Genomic DNA, 13,509 nt, shown 5'->3' with positions numbered 1-13,509 from the left:
TCACGCCCTCCTTATATAATTTCCAGCAATGGTCTTTTGTTCTACTCCCCTCTCACATTCTATGAAAAATCTCTTCCATGTCAACCCGATAACAACCCTGACTAGCTTATATGTCTCAATCATATCCCTCCCCCTCTTCCTCCTATTCACGAGGCTCTGCAACTTACATTCTCTCAATCTGTCCTCGTACTCCACATTCCAAAGACCACTGACTACCTTTGTGAATCTTCTCTGGACCCTTTTCAACACATCCTCATCACCATGAAAACCTGACGATCAAATCTGTGCACAATAATCCATATGAGGCCTGATCAAGGCCTTATACAATAGAATCATAACCTCTCTATTTCTGCATGTCAGGGTCCTCCACATCATTGCCATTATCCGATGTCTTCACAACTTGTGCAATGTAGACCCTGAATTTCAGGTCCTTGTCCACCATCACTCCTAGATCTCTCATCACAACTAATAAAACTAAAATAAGTAACAGAAGTAACTAAACTAATAAATTTAATTTATAACAAAGAAGAATTATCAGAGATTTTATGACCTTAATATTTATACCTATACCAAGAAAAGTAATGCAGTGAAGTGTAGGGATTTTAGAACAATAAGCCTCATTTCCCATACATCAAAAATACTTAAGAGAATCCTAACACCGAGAATTGCATCTAAGGTGGAGGAATTTCTTGGAGAAGATCAGTTTGGTTTCAGGAAGGATAAGGGTACAAGAGATGCGATTGGACTGTTAAGATTAATAAGTGAAAGAAGTTTAGAAGTGAATAAAGAAGTTAATATCTGTTATATAGATTTTGAAAAAGCTTTTGACTTTGTAAAATGGGATAAGATGATGGAAGTAATGGAAAAGACTATATATGGGACAAACTGCTATGGTAAGATATATATATATATATATATATATTGTACAACAGAAACAGGAATTACTGGATGAGGAATACGACAAGGCTGTTCTTTGTCACCAATTTTGTTCAATATGTACTCTGAAGCAATGTTAAAAGAAGCATTGGAGAATGCAGAAGGAGGAATAAAGTTAGGAAGTAGACAGATATTTGCAATACGATATGCAGATGACAAGGCATTATTATCAAACACTGAGGAAGGATTACAACATCTGCTGAACAGATTACTGAAATCCTGTATCAACTATGGAATGAAAATTAACATAAACAAAAGTAATGAAAATAACAAGGAAAGAGGCAACTATGGATGTAAGAATAAAAGAGAAAAACTGAATCAAGTAAGGACATTGAAGTGTGATTAGCAGCGATGGAAGATGTACAAGTGACATAAAAGCAAGAATAGCAATGGGACGAGATGCCTTTAATAGAAAATGGAATTTATTCAGAAGTAAAATGGATAGAAATTTAAAGAAAAGACTAATAAAATGTTATGTGTGGAGTGTTTTCTTATATGCAGCTGAAACCTGCACATTAAGAAAAAAAGAAATTAAAATTTTAGAAAGCTTTTATATGTGGATTTGGAGAAGGATGGAAAAATAAAATGAACAGATAAAATAAATAATGAAGAGGTCTTAAAAAGAGTAGAGGAAGAAAGGAATCTATTAAAAAGGATAAAAAGAAGAAAGGGAAACTGGAATAATCAGAGATGCCATTGAAGAAAAAAGACCTAGAGAAAGAGTGAGGAAAACAATGCTAGATGACATGCTGAATGAAGACAGATACACAACTTTGAAAGAGAAGGCTCAGAACAGAAGAAAGAGAAGAGATTTGGAAGGAAAGTTTTTGCTACTAAAAGAAGAACCTGCTTTGCAGAATACTTAAAAAGAAGAAGAGGATTTTAGCAGATGTTGTTGCTACTGATATGTGATACATTGCTCTGCTGACTGATCCTGGCCAAGCCATCCAGGATCACCCATCTTACTGAAGCAGAGACCAAAGTAGTTTAAGACTACCAGGATCCCCCTTTCTGAATGTTCACAATTCGCACTGCATAGCAAAAATTGGCAATGTGTTGGATCACAGTGGTGGTAGTCTACAAGATAGGATAGTAAAAAAAAAAAAATACAGTAGAAGTGGAGCAAAGGATATGGGAAGAAAAACAAAAAAAAAGAGGAAGAATAAAATAGGGACAGCACCATTGCTGGAAAGGCCCCCTCCACCATAAACAGGTGCATCACATGGAGGAGAATCCTTTATAGTTCTGAGAGTGAATGTATCATGCTTAGGCAGGAGCACATTTGAAAGCAATTGTCACATGTTATGGGGTATCTAAAGAAGATACCCAAATCTTTGTTTTGGATTTTCTTAGCTACTGCACATTCAGAATTCTACTGAGTTTGGGGAAAGGTAGAGGCTGATGATATTTTGAGTACTGTATTATTGTGTCTTGTTCTATATACCCTGTAACATGATTCTCTGGGTGGGACAAGAATTCCTTTACTTTACTTTTTTTTCTTGAGCAAGAGTCCCGTCAACTGTAATCAAATTCGCAAAGCCACATTTGAAATTCTTGTTGACTTTTACTTTATGGCAACACTATTCTAAAGAAATCTTCCACTATAATAATTGAATTATAGACAGAAATATACAAGCCTTGATGCTCTTGGTTTCAGTTATCTACTTAATCCTTATCTTTTTCTATACATTAACTTCGGTTCTGCACTATTCTTCCACTAAACAGTTGGAAGATATTGTAGTATCAGAACTCCCATAGAAGTAATTCGAAATGCCTATTAATTCCCGGTCCTTTTGTAGTCGATTTACGGCATATATCAACTCCCTCTTTTGGTACACACAACCGGTCTCAATCTTCTCTCTAAAGCTTTTCCCTTACTTATTTTCATTTTCCAATCAACTACATTCCTTCTTCCCGCCAAAATCCGGTTCTAACCAGTTCAGCTTATCTGTTTATACACAGTAGCTCACGTTCTCAGTACGAGCTAACTAAAATAAACTCAGTTTCTCCTTCAGCAGCCAATCAAATTCAATCAGAAGAATTACATAAAATCACTCTTATCTACAGAAATAAAAAAGATATATCACAATTTATATAATAATTTTTACAGAATAAACTTAATAACGAATGACATTCTTATATAGAGTATTTTCATTACTATTACATATTCTAAGATTAAATAATTGATTAATAACAAACAAAACTCAAAGCATTTATATGAGTAATATATTACAAGCAAGAGACTAACAACAAATAGTATTTACAAGTCTTGCTTATGACATGGTAGATTATGTTAAATGTGAATGAAGTATTATAATATATAAAATATCTTCATTTACAATTTAACACTATGATAATGGCAACATGATGTTGTCGAAATATTGGAAGTGTATTAAAATTTATTTTAATGTATATTCTATTGCACGTTGTAATTTTCTTAAGCTATTTAGTAAGAATGTATAACCAACATCTAAGCCTTTCCATGAGAAGTGCTTTAACTCTTAATTCAGAATAAAAAGAATAAGTTACTAGTTGTTTAATATAGACATGCACATTAGGCATACTATATTTTTTGAATAATGGCTTCACTCACGTAAAAGAAAACTAAATATAATTTATTACTTTTATATACAGAAGCCAGTCAATCCAAAGTAGCAAAGATGACAAGAACAGGACATTTAACAAACACCAGAGAAGGATAAATTTGATAATGTATCTTTGATAGGGAGTAAGAAAGATGACATCTTCTGGGCTGGTTTGAAGGTGGTGTACATATTGTATCTGCAAAGGTTCCTTCCTATTTGTTCAGATGTTCCTTTAGGATAGAATATGCTGATCCGTTTAACATAATATTTCAATCTGGAAAAGGGATTGAGACATATAAGCTAGCTAGTCAGTGGTTGTTATCAGGTTGACATGGAAGAGATTTTTATAGAATGGGAGATGGGGGTAAAACAATAGGCCATTGAAGCTGTATTCCCTAGAAACTGTATAAGGAGGGGTTTGTGAGCAGAGAGTTCTTTGCATGGAGAGTGGTTGGTGGGTGGAATGCATTGCCTGAGTGTGTTGTGAATGTAAACATAAATATTTTCATTATCAAATATTTTGTGCATCTAGGTCTCACTGTATTCATTAAGTAATAGAGCAAGTTTTATTTTATTTAATTCTTCTAATAGAAGAGACTCAGAAGAACAAGTTGTGCATGCTGGGCATTTGATAATACTATTTTTTGTGACGGATGATGATGATGTGAAGATGCATGGATATATCTACCTATAAAAAGAAAATTCAATATTACAAGCAGAGCTATGATGTATTCAAGTATCCAAAAATGGAAGATTGTTCATTCATGTTCAATAATGAATTTGATGCAAGTATATAAGGAGTTAATTTTATCCAGAAACTGAAATAGTTCTGTTTCAGAGTGAGACCAGATTGCAAAGACGTCATTCACAAAAAATAGCCAAATGCGAGGTCGAAGAGAAATAGTGTTAGAAATCCAATCCTCTAAATGCTTCATAAAATAATCAGTCAAAGCAGGTGATATAGGACTATCCATTGCAGTACCTTCAATCTGCTGAATAATTTATCACGCCACATAAAATAGCCAGCAGGCATCGAAAGTAAAATTCGATACAGTAGAAATTTTTTTTTTTTTAACATTGCATCGACTTTTACAGAGGTCACAAATATTGTATAAAGAAGGATATTGTATTTTAACACTGATTGTAAATTTTTGTTATGAATTTTATATATAAGATATATATTAACTCTGTAGTTGTAATAATTTTGTGATTGAAAAACCATGCAAGTATATGTTAAAGCTATGAATGTTAAACTGCATATTTCAAGGGCAATGACTCAGAAAGCAGCCTGGCATTTGATGTGGTTCCGATTTTAAAGAAATAGCTTAGAAGTTTTGTTTATACAATGTAAAGTGCTTTCAGTTGTGTTCGAGCTTAACCAAATGCAAGTCTCATGAATAGTGCAACAAAAGGCGGTGAACATCTAAGAATGTCCTGCATTTGGTAAATAAGATTGTTTTTGTGTGTTCTGTGGGAAACAGAAGTAATCGACAACTCTAAAGGTCACATCCCCTTTTGCGTCGGAATATTAGGGGTCAAAACTTAATCCAGGGACCTGAGGAGAAGTATAAGAAATGATAAAGAAAAACTCCAGGGAGTTCAGGTGTGCAGAAACGCAGAAAGACACGCAGTCTCCTCTCATAGTGTCTCGATCCAGCATCGTGGATGTGAGTCCCAAAAGAAGCAATGGGTGCTAGAAGATATCAAAGAGAAGAGAAGTCAGATCAGCATACCTTGCCAGTAAGATAGTCTGCCATGTGCATCGGACACCGAAAGCTATCGGCTGACCTAGAAAGAGTCGGTGTAATATGCATCAAGCCCCGGGAGTCCTCCATGATGCGACGCCACTGAAGGAAAGAAGCCTGCACGAATGTTGAAGCCCAGGTCAGTGGAACCAGTAAAGAGATAAGAGAGCCAGTTAAGATATATGTGTCAGAGATGAACTGTGAGTAGAATGTGATGTGTTTGTTTAACATTACAGAACATAGGCTGATACTCCACGGGACACTTACTAAAGCTTAACTGTGATTGATTGTTTCGGGCTAAGAAGCTGAAAATTAATTTGTATAATTTGGATACGAGAAACTTGTTAATTGAAGTATATATATATATATATATATATATATTGCATGAACAAATTAGTATTGGGATGAGAACATAGATTTTTGTATGATAATATTGCTGCATGTTTTAATGTATGTACAATTATTGAGATATAATTCTTAGCTTTTAATTTTTAGAAAGAGCCAATTCATTTAAGATACTGTATAATTGCATTATAGTTTAATAAATATGTTTGCTATGTTAAAGAATGTGTATTCACTGATCCTCAATCCAATGCACTGTTTCTAAATAAATACGAACCTGTGAGCGAAGGTAAATAAGAGTAGCCATGACTGTCCATAAAGCTTAAGATAGATCTAGAGAGATTCTGCAGGTAATCTAAATTATATTTAATACCCATAAAGGGGAATCTTGGTGGCGCAATCATAGCATTAAATAAATTTTCCAAGATTCCCAAGGTATTAGAAATTAGATAACCTGTAGTAATTTAAGGTAAAGAGAAAAAGCACAATAACAGAGTAAAGAGAACATAAAGTAAACAATAGCATAATATTACAAAGGAACAACAGACAATACGTTTACAATAGTAAACTTGTATAAATTGACAATGTCAACAGAGAAATCTACTTGTAAAACTGTAGAGTTTCTTGAAGTAGTATATTTGTAAACAATGAAGTTTTGGGAAGAGTGATGACTGCTGTAAAGTGTTTATAATTTTTTATATTTTTATTTATTTATTATTTTTCTCATCTCATCTTCCTTTCCCACTTTTACCTTGTGGTGTCGAGGGTTTATTAATCATTGGACCTCAAACCGTTCACAGGAAAAGGTGGTCAGCCCTATGCTCTGGTGTATCCTATGTCTATAGTGTTGAGTTCTCTGAACTCTAAGTGTTTCCGCCCACCAGACAGCTGTGATCAAGACATGCGATATTATACATATGCTGTATGACTCGTTCTTGTATTCAGAATTTAAATGTTGTTACCTTTTTCTGTCTTCTCCCTGAAAGAAGCTCATGACATATTGAGTGAAATATATAGGAGTAATAAAATTATATTTAGTTTTCTCTTATATGTGTGAAGCTGCTATTCAAAAAAATGTAGAATAAAAAGAAAACACCTAAAACTAAGCTCCAAATCAAATTTGTAAACAGATTTTTATCCCAGGATATTTGATATATAACTTAACCTCTTAATTAACCTTATCATCATCATCATCATCATCAAATTCCTGCTATGTACCCTCAAGGGGTGTACAGGATATGACAGTACTACATGTAAAAATTACATCATTACTAACTTCCTATCTACAATTTTCCTCCAAATCAGTCTGTTACTTGTCAAGACTCCAACATTATCAGATCTTATATTTCTATCGTCTAAGGCACTTTGTACCGTATCAATCCACCTATATTTTGGTCTTCCGCTGGGTCATTTTCCTGCCAACCTGGCAGAGAACACTTGTTTTGCTAATCTTTCCTTGCCCATTCTATTTAAGTGACCATACCACCTGAGATTAGCTCTGCTAACGCATTCCTGGATGCTGACAATGTCAAGTTCTTTCCTAATATCCTCATTTTTAATATGATATTGCCATTGATGCCATCTGTTCACACCTCGAATCTTTCTCAGGACTCTCATATCTGCGGTCTCTAGTCTTTGGTCAAGTGTTTTACTTCTGACCCAGCTCTCAGATCCATAAGTTAAAACTGGTTTGAACACTGTCTTGTATACAGCTAATTTAGTGTTCTGACTAATTTCTCTCTTATTCCATATGCATTTATTCAATTGACTTCCCACCATACCAGCTTTGCTGATTCTGTTGTCTATTTCTATATTTAATTTGCCATCTTCAGTAAAAATTGTGCCTAAGTAGCTGAAATGTTTTACTTGTTCCACAGGTTCTCCATTCACAACACAGTTGACATTTTCAATGATTCTGCCTATTTTCATTGTCTTTGTCTTTCTATTGCTGACCTTCATACCATATCTATTACAACAGCAATTGAATTTAGTCATAGAATCTTGCAGACTTGTAGCGGATTTATTTCGAAGTATAACATCATCCACATAAAGCAAAGAGCTGACATTAACATCTCCAATTTTGATATCATGTTTAATACCACTTTCCTTCATAATGTGATCCATATAGATAATGAATAACAGAGGGGATAATGTACATCCTTGTCTCACACCAGATTTAACATTAAACCATCTTCCTGTACTTCCTTCAATTCTAACTGCTGACTTACAACTCAAATAAAGACTAAGTATTGCTTGATATAATGCCCCATTGACACCATATAACTGCAGCGTATTGAATAGCTTCTCTCTTGGCACCTTGTCATATGCCTTTTCCAAATCGACAAAACTTAAATACAGATTTTTGTTATATTCCCATGCTTTCTCGACTATTTGTCGTAAAGTGAAGATCTGATCCTGACAGCCTCTATTTGGCCTGAATCCAGCTTGTTCTTCACCAAGCTTTTCTTCCACAATTCTTCTCAACCGTTTCTCAAGTATACTTGCATAGATCTTGCCAGGAACACTCAGTAGGGAAATACCTCTGTAATTCTCACATTCAGTTTTATTTCCCTTTTTATGTATGGGTACTATGAGAGCTCTACTCCAATCATCGGGAATTCGTCCCTCTGTCCAGGCTTTCTGAACTATGCAGTGCAGCCACAGTAAGACTTTTATACCACCATACTTCAGCATTTCTGGTCGAATATCATCTACTCCTGCTGCCTTTCCACATTTCAAGCCTTTGATGGCTTTTTCTACTTCAAGTATGGATGTGTATTCCTGACTGCATGCCTGGTCAGTGTTTTTTATCACTGTGCTGTCATCACTGCTTGTTTCATTTAGCAGTTTTTCGAAGTAATTACTCCATACTTCAAGGATATCTTTTTCTCCCGTTTTCATGTCACCTTTATCATCTCTAACTCCTTTTACAGCAATCTTTCCTCCATTCCTAAGCTTCTTCAACAACCTCCAGAATATTTTGCCACCTTCTTGATATTTATTTTCTATATTCTTGCCAAAGTCCTCCCATGACTTTTGTTTAGCTAGTTTTACACACTGTTTAGCTTTCTTACATTTGTCTCTGCATTCTGTAAGAGTAAAAGCTGACTTATTTGCCAGGAACTTTTGATATGCTTTCTTCTTTTCCTTCAATGCCTCTTTAACTTCCTGTGTCCACCAGGGAGTTCTGATTTTTTTATCCTTGCACACAACCTCACCACATGCCTCTCTGGCAGAATCAATCAATGTTTTCTTCAGAGTTTGCCACTGAATCTCCAAGGTTTGATTCCTGTTCTCAAACTCTTTCATTTTCTTTTCAATAATCTTTCTGTATTTTAGTCTACAGTTCACATCTGAGAGCTGCTCAACTTTTATTCGCTTTAAAACTTTCTTACATGTTATTCTTTTCGATATGAAATTTTCAATTTTATCCTGCTCAAGACTAAATAGTGATCACTTCCAATTTCAAATCCTCTGTATACTCTGGTGTCCTGCACCAGGGAGAAAACATCACTATCAACAATAACATAGTCAATGAGACTTTTCTTATTCCTAGCCTCTTCTCTCCATGTGAATTTGTGCACATTTTTATGTTGGAACATGGTGTTAGTAATAACCAGTCCATGTCCTGAGCAGAAATCCAACAGATATTTGCCATTATTATTAGCTTTGCTCTTTTCTCCAAATTTTCCCAAAATATTTTTGTATGTCTCACAATCATTTCCTACTCTGCTATTTAGATCCCAACAAGGACCAACTTTTCCTTTTTCATTGTGTCAGTTGCTTTTTCTAGAGCGTCAAAAAATTCCTCCACTTCTACCTTAGTAGAACCTTCTGTGGGACCATAGGCACAAATAAGTCTCATTGTCCAGTTCCCCATTCTCATATTTGCCCACATTACTCTACTTGAGACTGACTGCCATTCAAGAAGATTAGCCTCGTATTTTGTGTTGAATACTATGGGTTCTCCTTCTTTTCCTTGATTGTCATTGCCTGAATATAACATTTTGTATTTATTGCTCAGAAAGATCTCACCAGTTTTGGTCTTTTTTGTTTCAGTCACCCCTATTATGTCGATCAGTCATCCCTATTATGTCGATCTAATTAACCTTAATACATATTTAATTTACAAAAACAACACAAATATATACAACATAAAATCAATATAACTGCGATATACAAGTATCAATATATTTTTCAGGTCACAACAACAAACAGCATGAAAAATCTCTTTCTACGCTACTACCTTCAGTTACATAAGCTAAAAGTTATCTATCCTTCATGGATAAAACTTATCATCCCTCAACCAGACCACAATCTATGTAAAAGAACTGAATCTCCATACCCTACCTTAAAGGAGCATTGGAACAAACAGCATGGATTCTTCACAAGTACAATCTACATTACCTTCAAACCAACTCACATTGTTCTTTTCTACCACCTACTAAGGAAAATTTACCACCTCTGTCTATTATCTCTCTCACTATCAGGTGTCTATCAAGTGCCTTATTTATGTCAACTTTGTTATTTTAGACAGACTGTCCATTCTGCTAAGATTAGAATCTAAGAATATCAGGACTATATTGAATTTTTAGAATTGGAGAAGTCTGGCCTTGCTTGCTATTGATATCAGACACAGAGTTCTTTGGAATTAAAGAAAGTTTTACCATTCTATTTGATTTAATCATCTGCTTGAAATTTTTGGAACTTTATGATAGTCAATCTGAAAGTTCTAGGAAGTGATGGCCATAAGCTGCTTGTATATTTTTTTAAACTTTCATATTTATTTTTTCTAATACTGAATAAGATATTTAATTTTGAATCAAAAATTATTCACTCTGAACTAGAACAGTGCATTCTCCTGATAATCAATTATTATAAAATATTTCTTAAAACATAAGAAATAATCATACTTGAGGTCCTGGTAAACCTTGTAGACCTAATAGTCCACGATGACCTTTTTCACCTCTTTCTCCTATTTCACCTCTTGAGCCTTTCTCTCCAGTAGCACCCACTAGACCTGGAACACCACGCTGTCCTTGAGGCCCAGCTGGACCCGATGGTCCTTTTTCACCTCTTTCTCCCCTATCACCATGAGGTCCAGGTGGCCCAGATGGACCAGGCATACCCTATTGCATGATAAAAAAATAGATCATGTACACTATATACAAATCAACGAAATATACATTAGAAAATATATTAAATTAAATAATTTAAAATTAATAATATTAATTTAAATGACAAATTAAGACAAATTATGTTAGATATTGATAGCATCATGGAATGCCATATCTTTAACATTACCTGTTATATAATAGAAAGCAAATACTGAAACCTATAGACAGATGCAAGAAGCTAACAGAACTTTATTTAATCATTTGAATCTAACAGATTCTCTTCAGTGAAATGACAAGTCAAAAGAAACAACAAATGCATTTTTAAACAATATGAGCCATGTGGTTGATGGAGAGATATCAGAGAGAGGTTTATTCAGGAGTAGAGTCCAAAAGACAGCCTGTGACTAGTGGTGTGCCACAAGGTTCTGTTCTTGGACCACTACTGTTTCAATTTGTTCATTAATGATACAGGAAAGGATCCAAGAGGAACTGTTCATTTGTTTGCTGATGATGCAAAGTTGGGTAGAGCAATAGTGAATGCACAGGATGTCAAAATTTTGCAAGATGATTCGGATAGTCTGGAGGACTGGGCTAAGGAGAATGGATGTCGATTTAATGTGGCAAAATGTAAGGTTATGCATTTTGGGGTGAAAAGATTAGCAGCAGTATATTAATTACATTGGTGGAACTGTACTACAGAGATTGACGAGGCCAGGAATTTGGGAGTGTTGCTGGATAGGGAGTTGAAGTTTAGGGAGCACATCGCGAAAGTGGCTAAATCAGATCATCAAATCACTTGGTTGCTGAAAAATACTTTAACAAGCAGAGACAAACAGGTTATTATTCCTCTGTATCGGGCCTTGATATGACCCCATCTAGACTACTGTGCCCAGACATGGGTGCCAGGGTTTCTTCTGGATGGGGAGGAGGTGAAGAGGATCCAGAAACAAGTGACCAAGATGATAGTAGGTCTATGGAATGAACCTTAGGTTGATGATTTGTGGGTTGCAGAAATTGGTTGATAGGCAGAAAAGGAGTGATATGATTGAGACATTCAAATCACTGAAGGGTTTCTATAAGATTAATTCAGAAGATATTTTTGAGAATAGGACTGGTGGTGAGAGAACTATGGGCCAGAACTATGGCAGAACTATGAAACATGGAAGCTGGGCAAGAGTGTGGTTAGCAAGGGTGTTAGAGCTAGGTTTTTTACTTGGAGAGTGATGAATGAGTGGAATAAGCTGCCAGAGTCTGTTGTAGGTGCCATGACAGTAAATGAGTTCAAGGCGAAGTATGATAGATACTGTGTGAATGTCGAATAGCTGTTCTTGCCATGATGTAAGGGCCTCCCTCGATGAGTCTATGGACTCCCCGGAGTTGCCTGTAATAATAATAATAATTATTATTATTATTATTATTATTATTAGCTGTGACAAGGCATTGTTCCCCCCGAAGGAGCACGGCCTTGTTGTGGTGGTGGGGCTTGCGTGCTTCAGTAAAGTTGAGAGCTATTCTGGCAGTTGCATAGCTGCCAGCAGGGCCACCCTTGTCAGACAGGTCTCAACTGAGGAGCCAAACTAACAGTGTTCCATCCCCCATCTCAATGGTGAAAAGGAAGACGAGATGCATACCGGATCAGTCAATGCCTGGGTCATCAAGGACTGCATCAGATGTTGGGGATCCTGGACATCAGGCGACAAGTGGGCTACAGGACCCAGTTCTCCTTGCTGGGCAATCAGGGCAGGAAGCTGAATAGCGACTGGAAGAAACCAAACATAAAAAATGGACTGTAGAAGAAAACAGAGAAATTATGAAATGTTTTTACAGATCAACACCAGAAAAACAAGGTTTCAGAAAGCGTATGCATTTAATTTGGAAACAAAAATTCCCAGAATCTGCAATATCAGAACAATGACTTATGTACCAAAACAATTTTATTTTCCATAACAAAATATTTACTGAACTTGAGCTGCAAGAGTCACGTAATAAACCGACAACTCCAGTAACAGAAAATCATCAGGAGGTAGCTATATCAAACTTTGGAATTTAACTCAGTAAACATGAAGTTGACGACATACCTCAGAATGTTTTGACAGAAGGGCAGTGTAAAATGAAGTCAGGGATATTGGAACATATGAACTCCATAAATGACCGTATAAGACTATCAGCTCCTATACAGTACAGCCTATATCATTTCAGTGAAGCTTGGTTGCAAACTGAAAGAGCAAAAGCCAAGGATGAAACAATCTGCACCATGGAAAATATGGTTAGAATGAAAGGTCAACAGGCTTTGAGCAGATCTAAGCAACTTAAAGAGTTTTAAAGAAGGACGGTTGAAAAATAATAACATCAAAAACAAACTGATTAACACATATAATTTTGCCAACAAAACAATTGCTGAAGTTACTGAAGAGCTAAAACAAAGAATTAGAGCGACTGCACAGAAAATTAAAAGATATGAAGCAAGAATAAACCAATATGTACAAAATATGCAATTTTGACAGAACCAACATCAGTTCTTTCAGTCTCTCCAGAGAAATACAAATGCAAACCACCATTCACCAGGAAAAGAAGAAACACTCAAATTTTGGAAGTCAATCTGGGATAATCCTATTGAACACAATAAAGATGCTTCATGGATTAAGGAAATAGAATGAATTAAAACAAAAACAAATGCAAAATGTCATTATCACTAAAGAAATGGTCAGTGCTCAAGCTAGAAAATTAAAAATCTGGAGTGCACCTGGCAAAGATGAACTACATGGATTTTGGTTAAAACATCTA

General features: G+C 35.4%; 1 protein-coding gene across 1 annotated transcript in view; it reads right to left on the bottom strand.

Annotated features, from left to right (window-relative positions):
• Window positions 1-13,509, bottom strand: part of LOC150098992 (uncharacterized) — a 700,419-nt gene that overhangs the window by 77,860 nt on the left and 609,050 nt on the right. The window contains exon 40 of the mRNA XM_090405788.1: window positions 10,522-10,737. Coding sequence (XP_090261914.1) covers window positions 10,522-10,737 — 216 coding nt within the window. The remainder of the gene's footprint in view (window positions 1-10,521; window positions 10,738-13,509) is intronic.

This window comes from Typopeltis vanoorti, chromosome 15, assembly GCF_054136105.1.
Source record: "Typopeltis vanoorti isolate ZY-2024b chromosome 15, IOZ_Tvanoo_1.0, whole genome shotgun sequence".
NCBI classification, from domain to species: domain Eukaryota; kingdom Metazoa; phylum Arthropoda; class Arachnida; order Uropygi; family Thelyphonidae; genus Typopeltis; species Typopeltis vanoorti.
The sequence above is the reverse complement of the archived record's forward strand: the minus strand, read 5'-3'. Positions and strand labels throughout refer to the sequence as shown.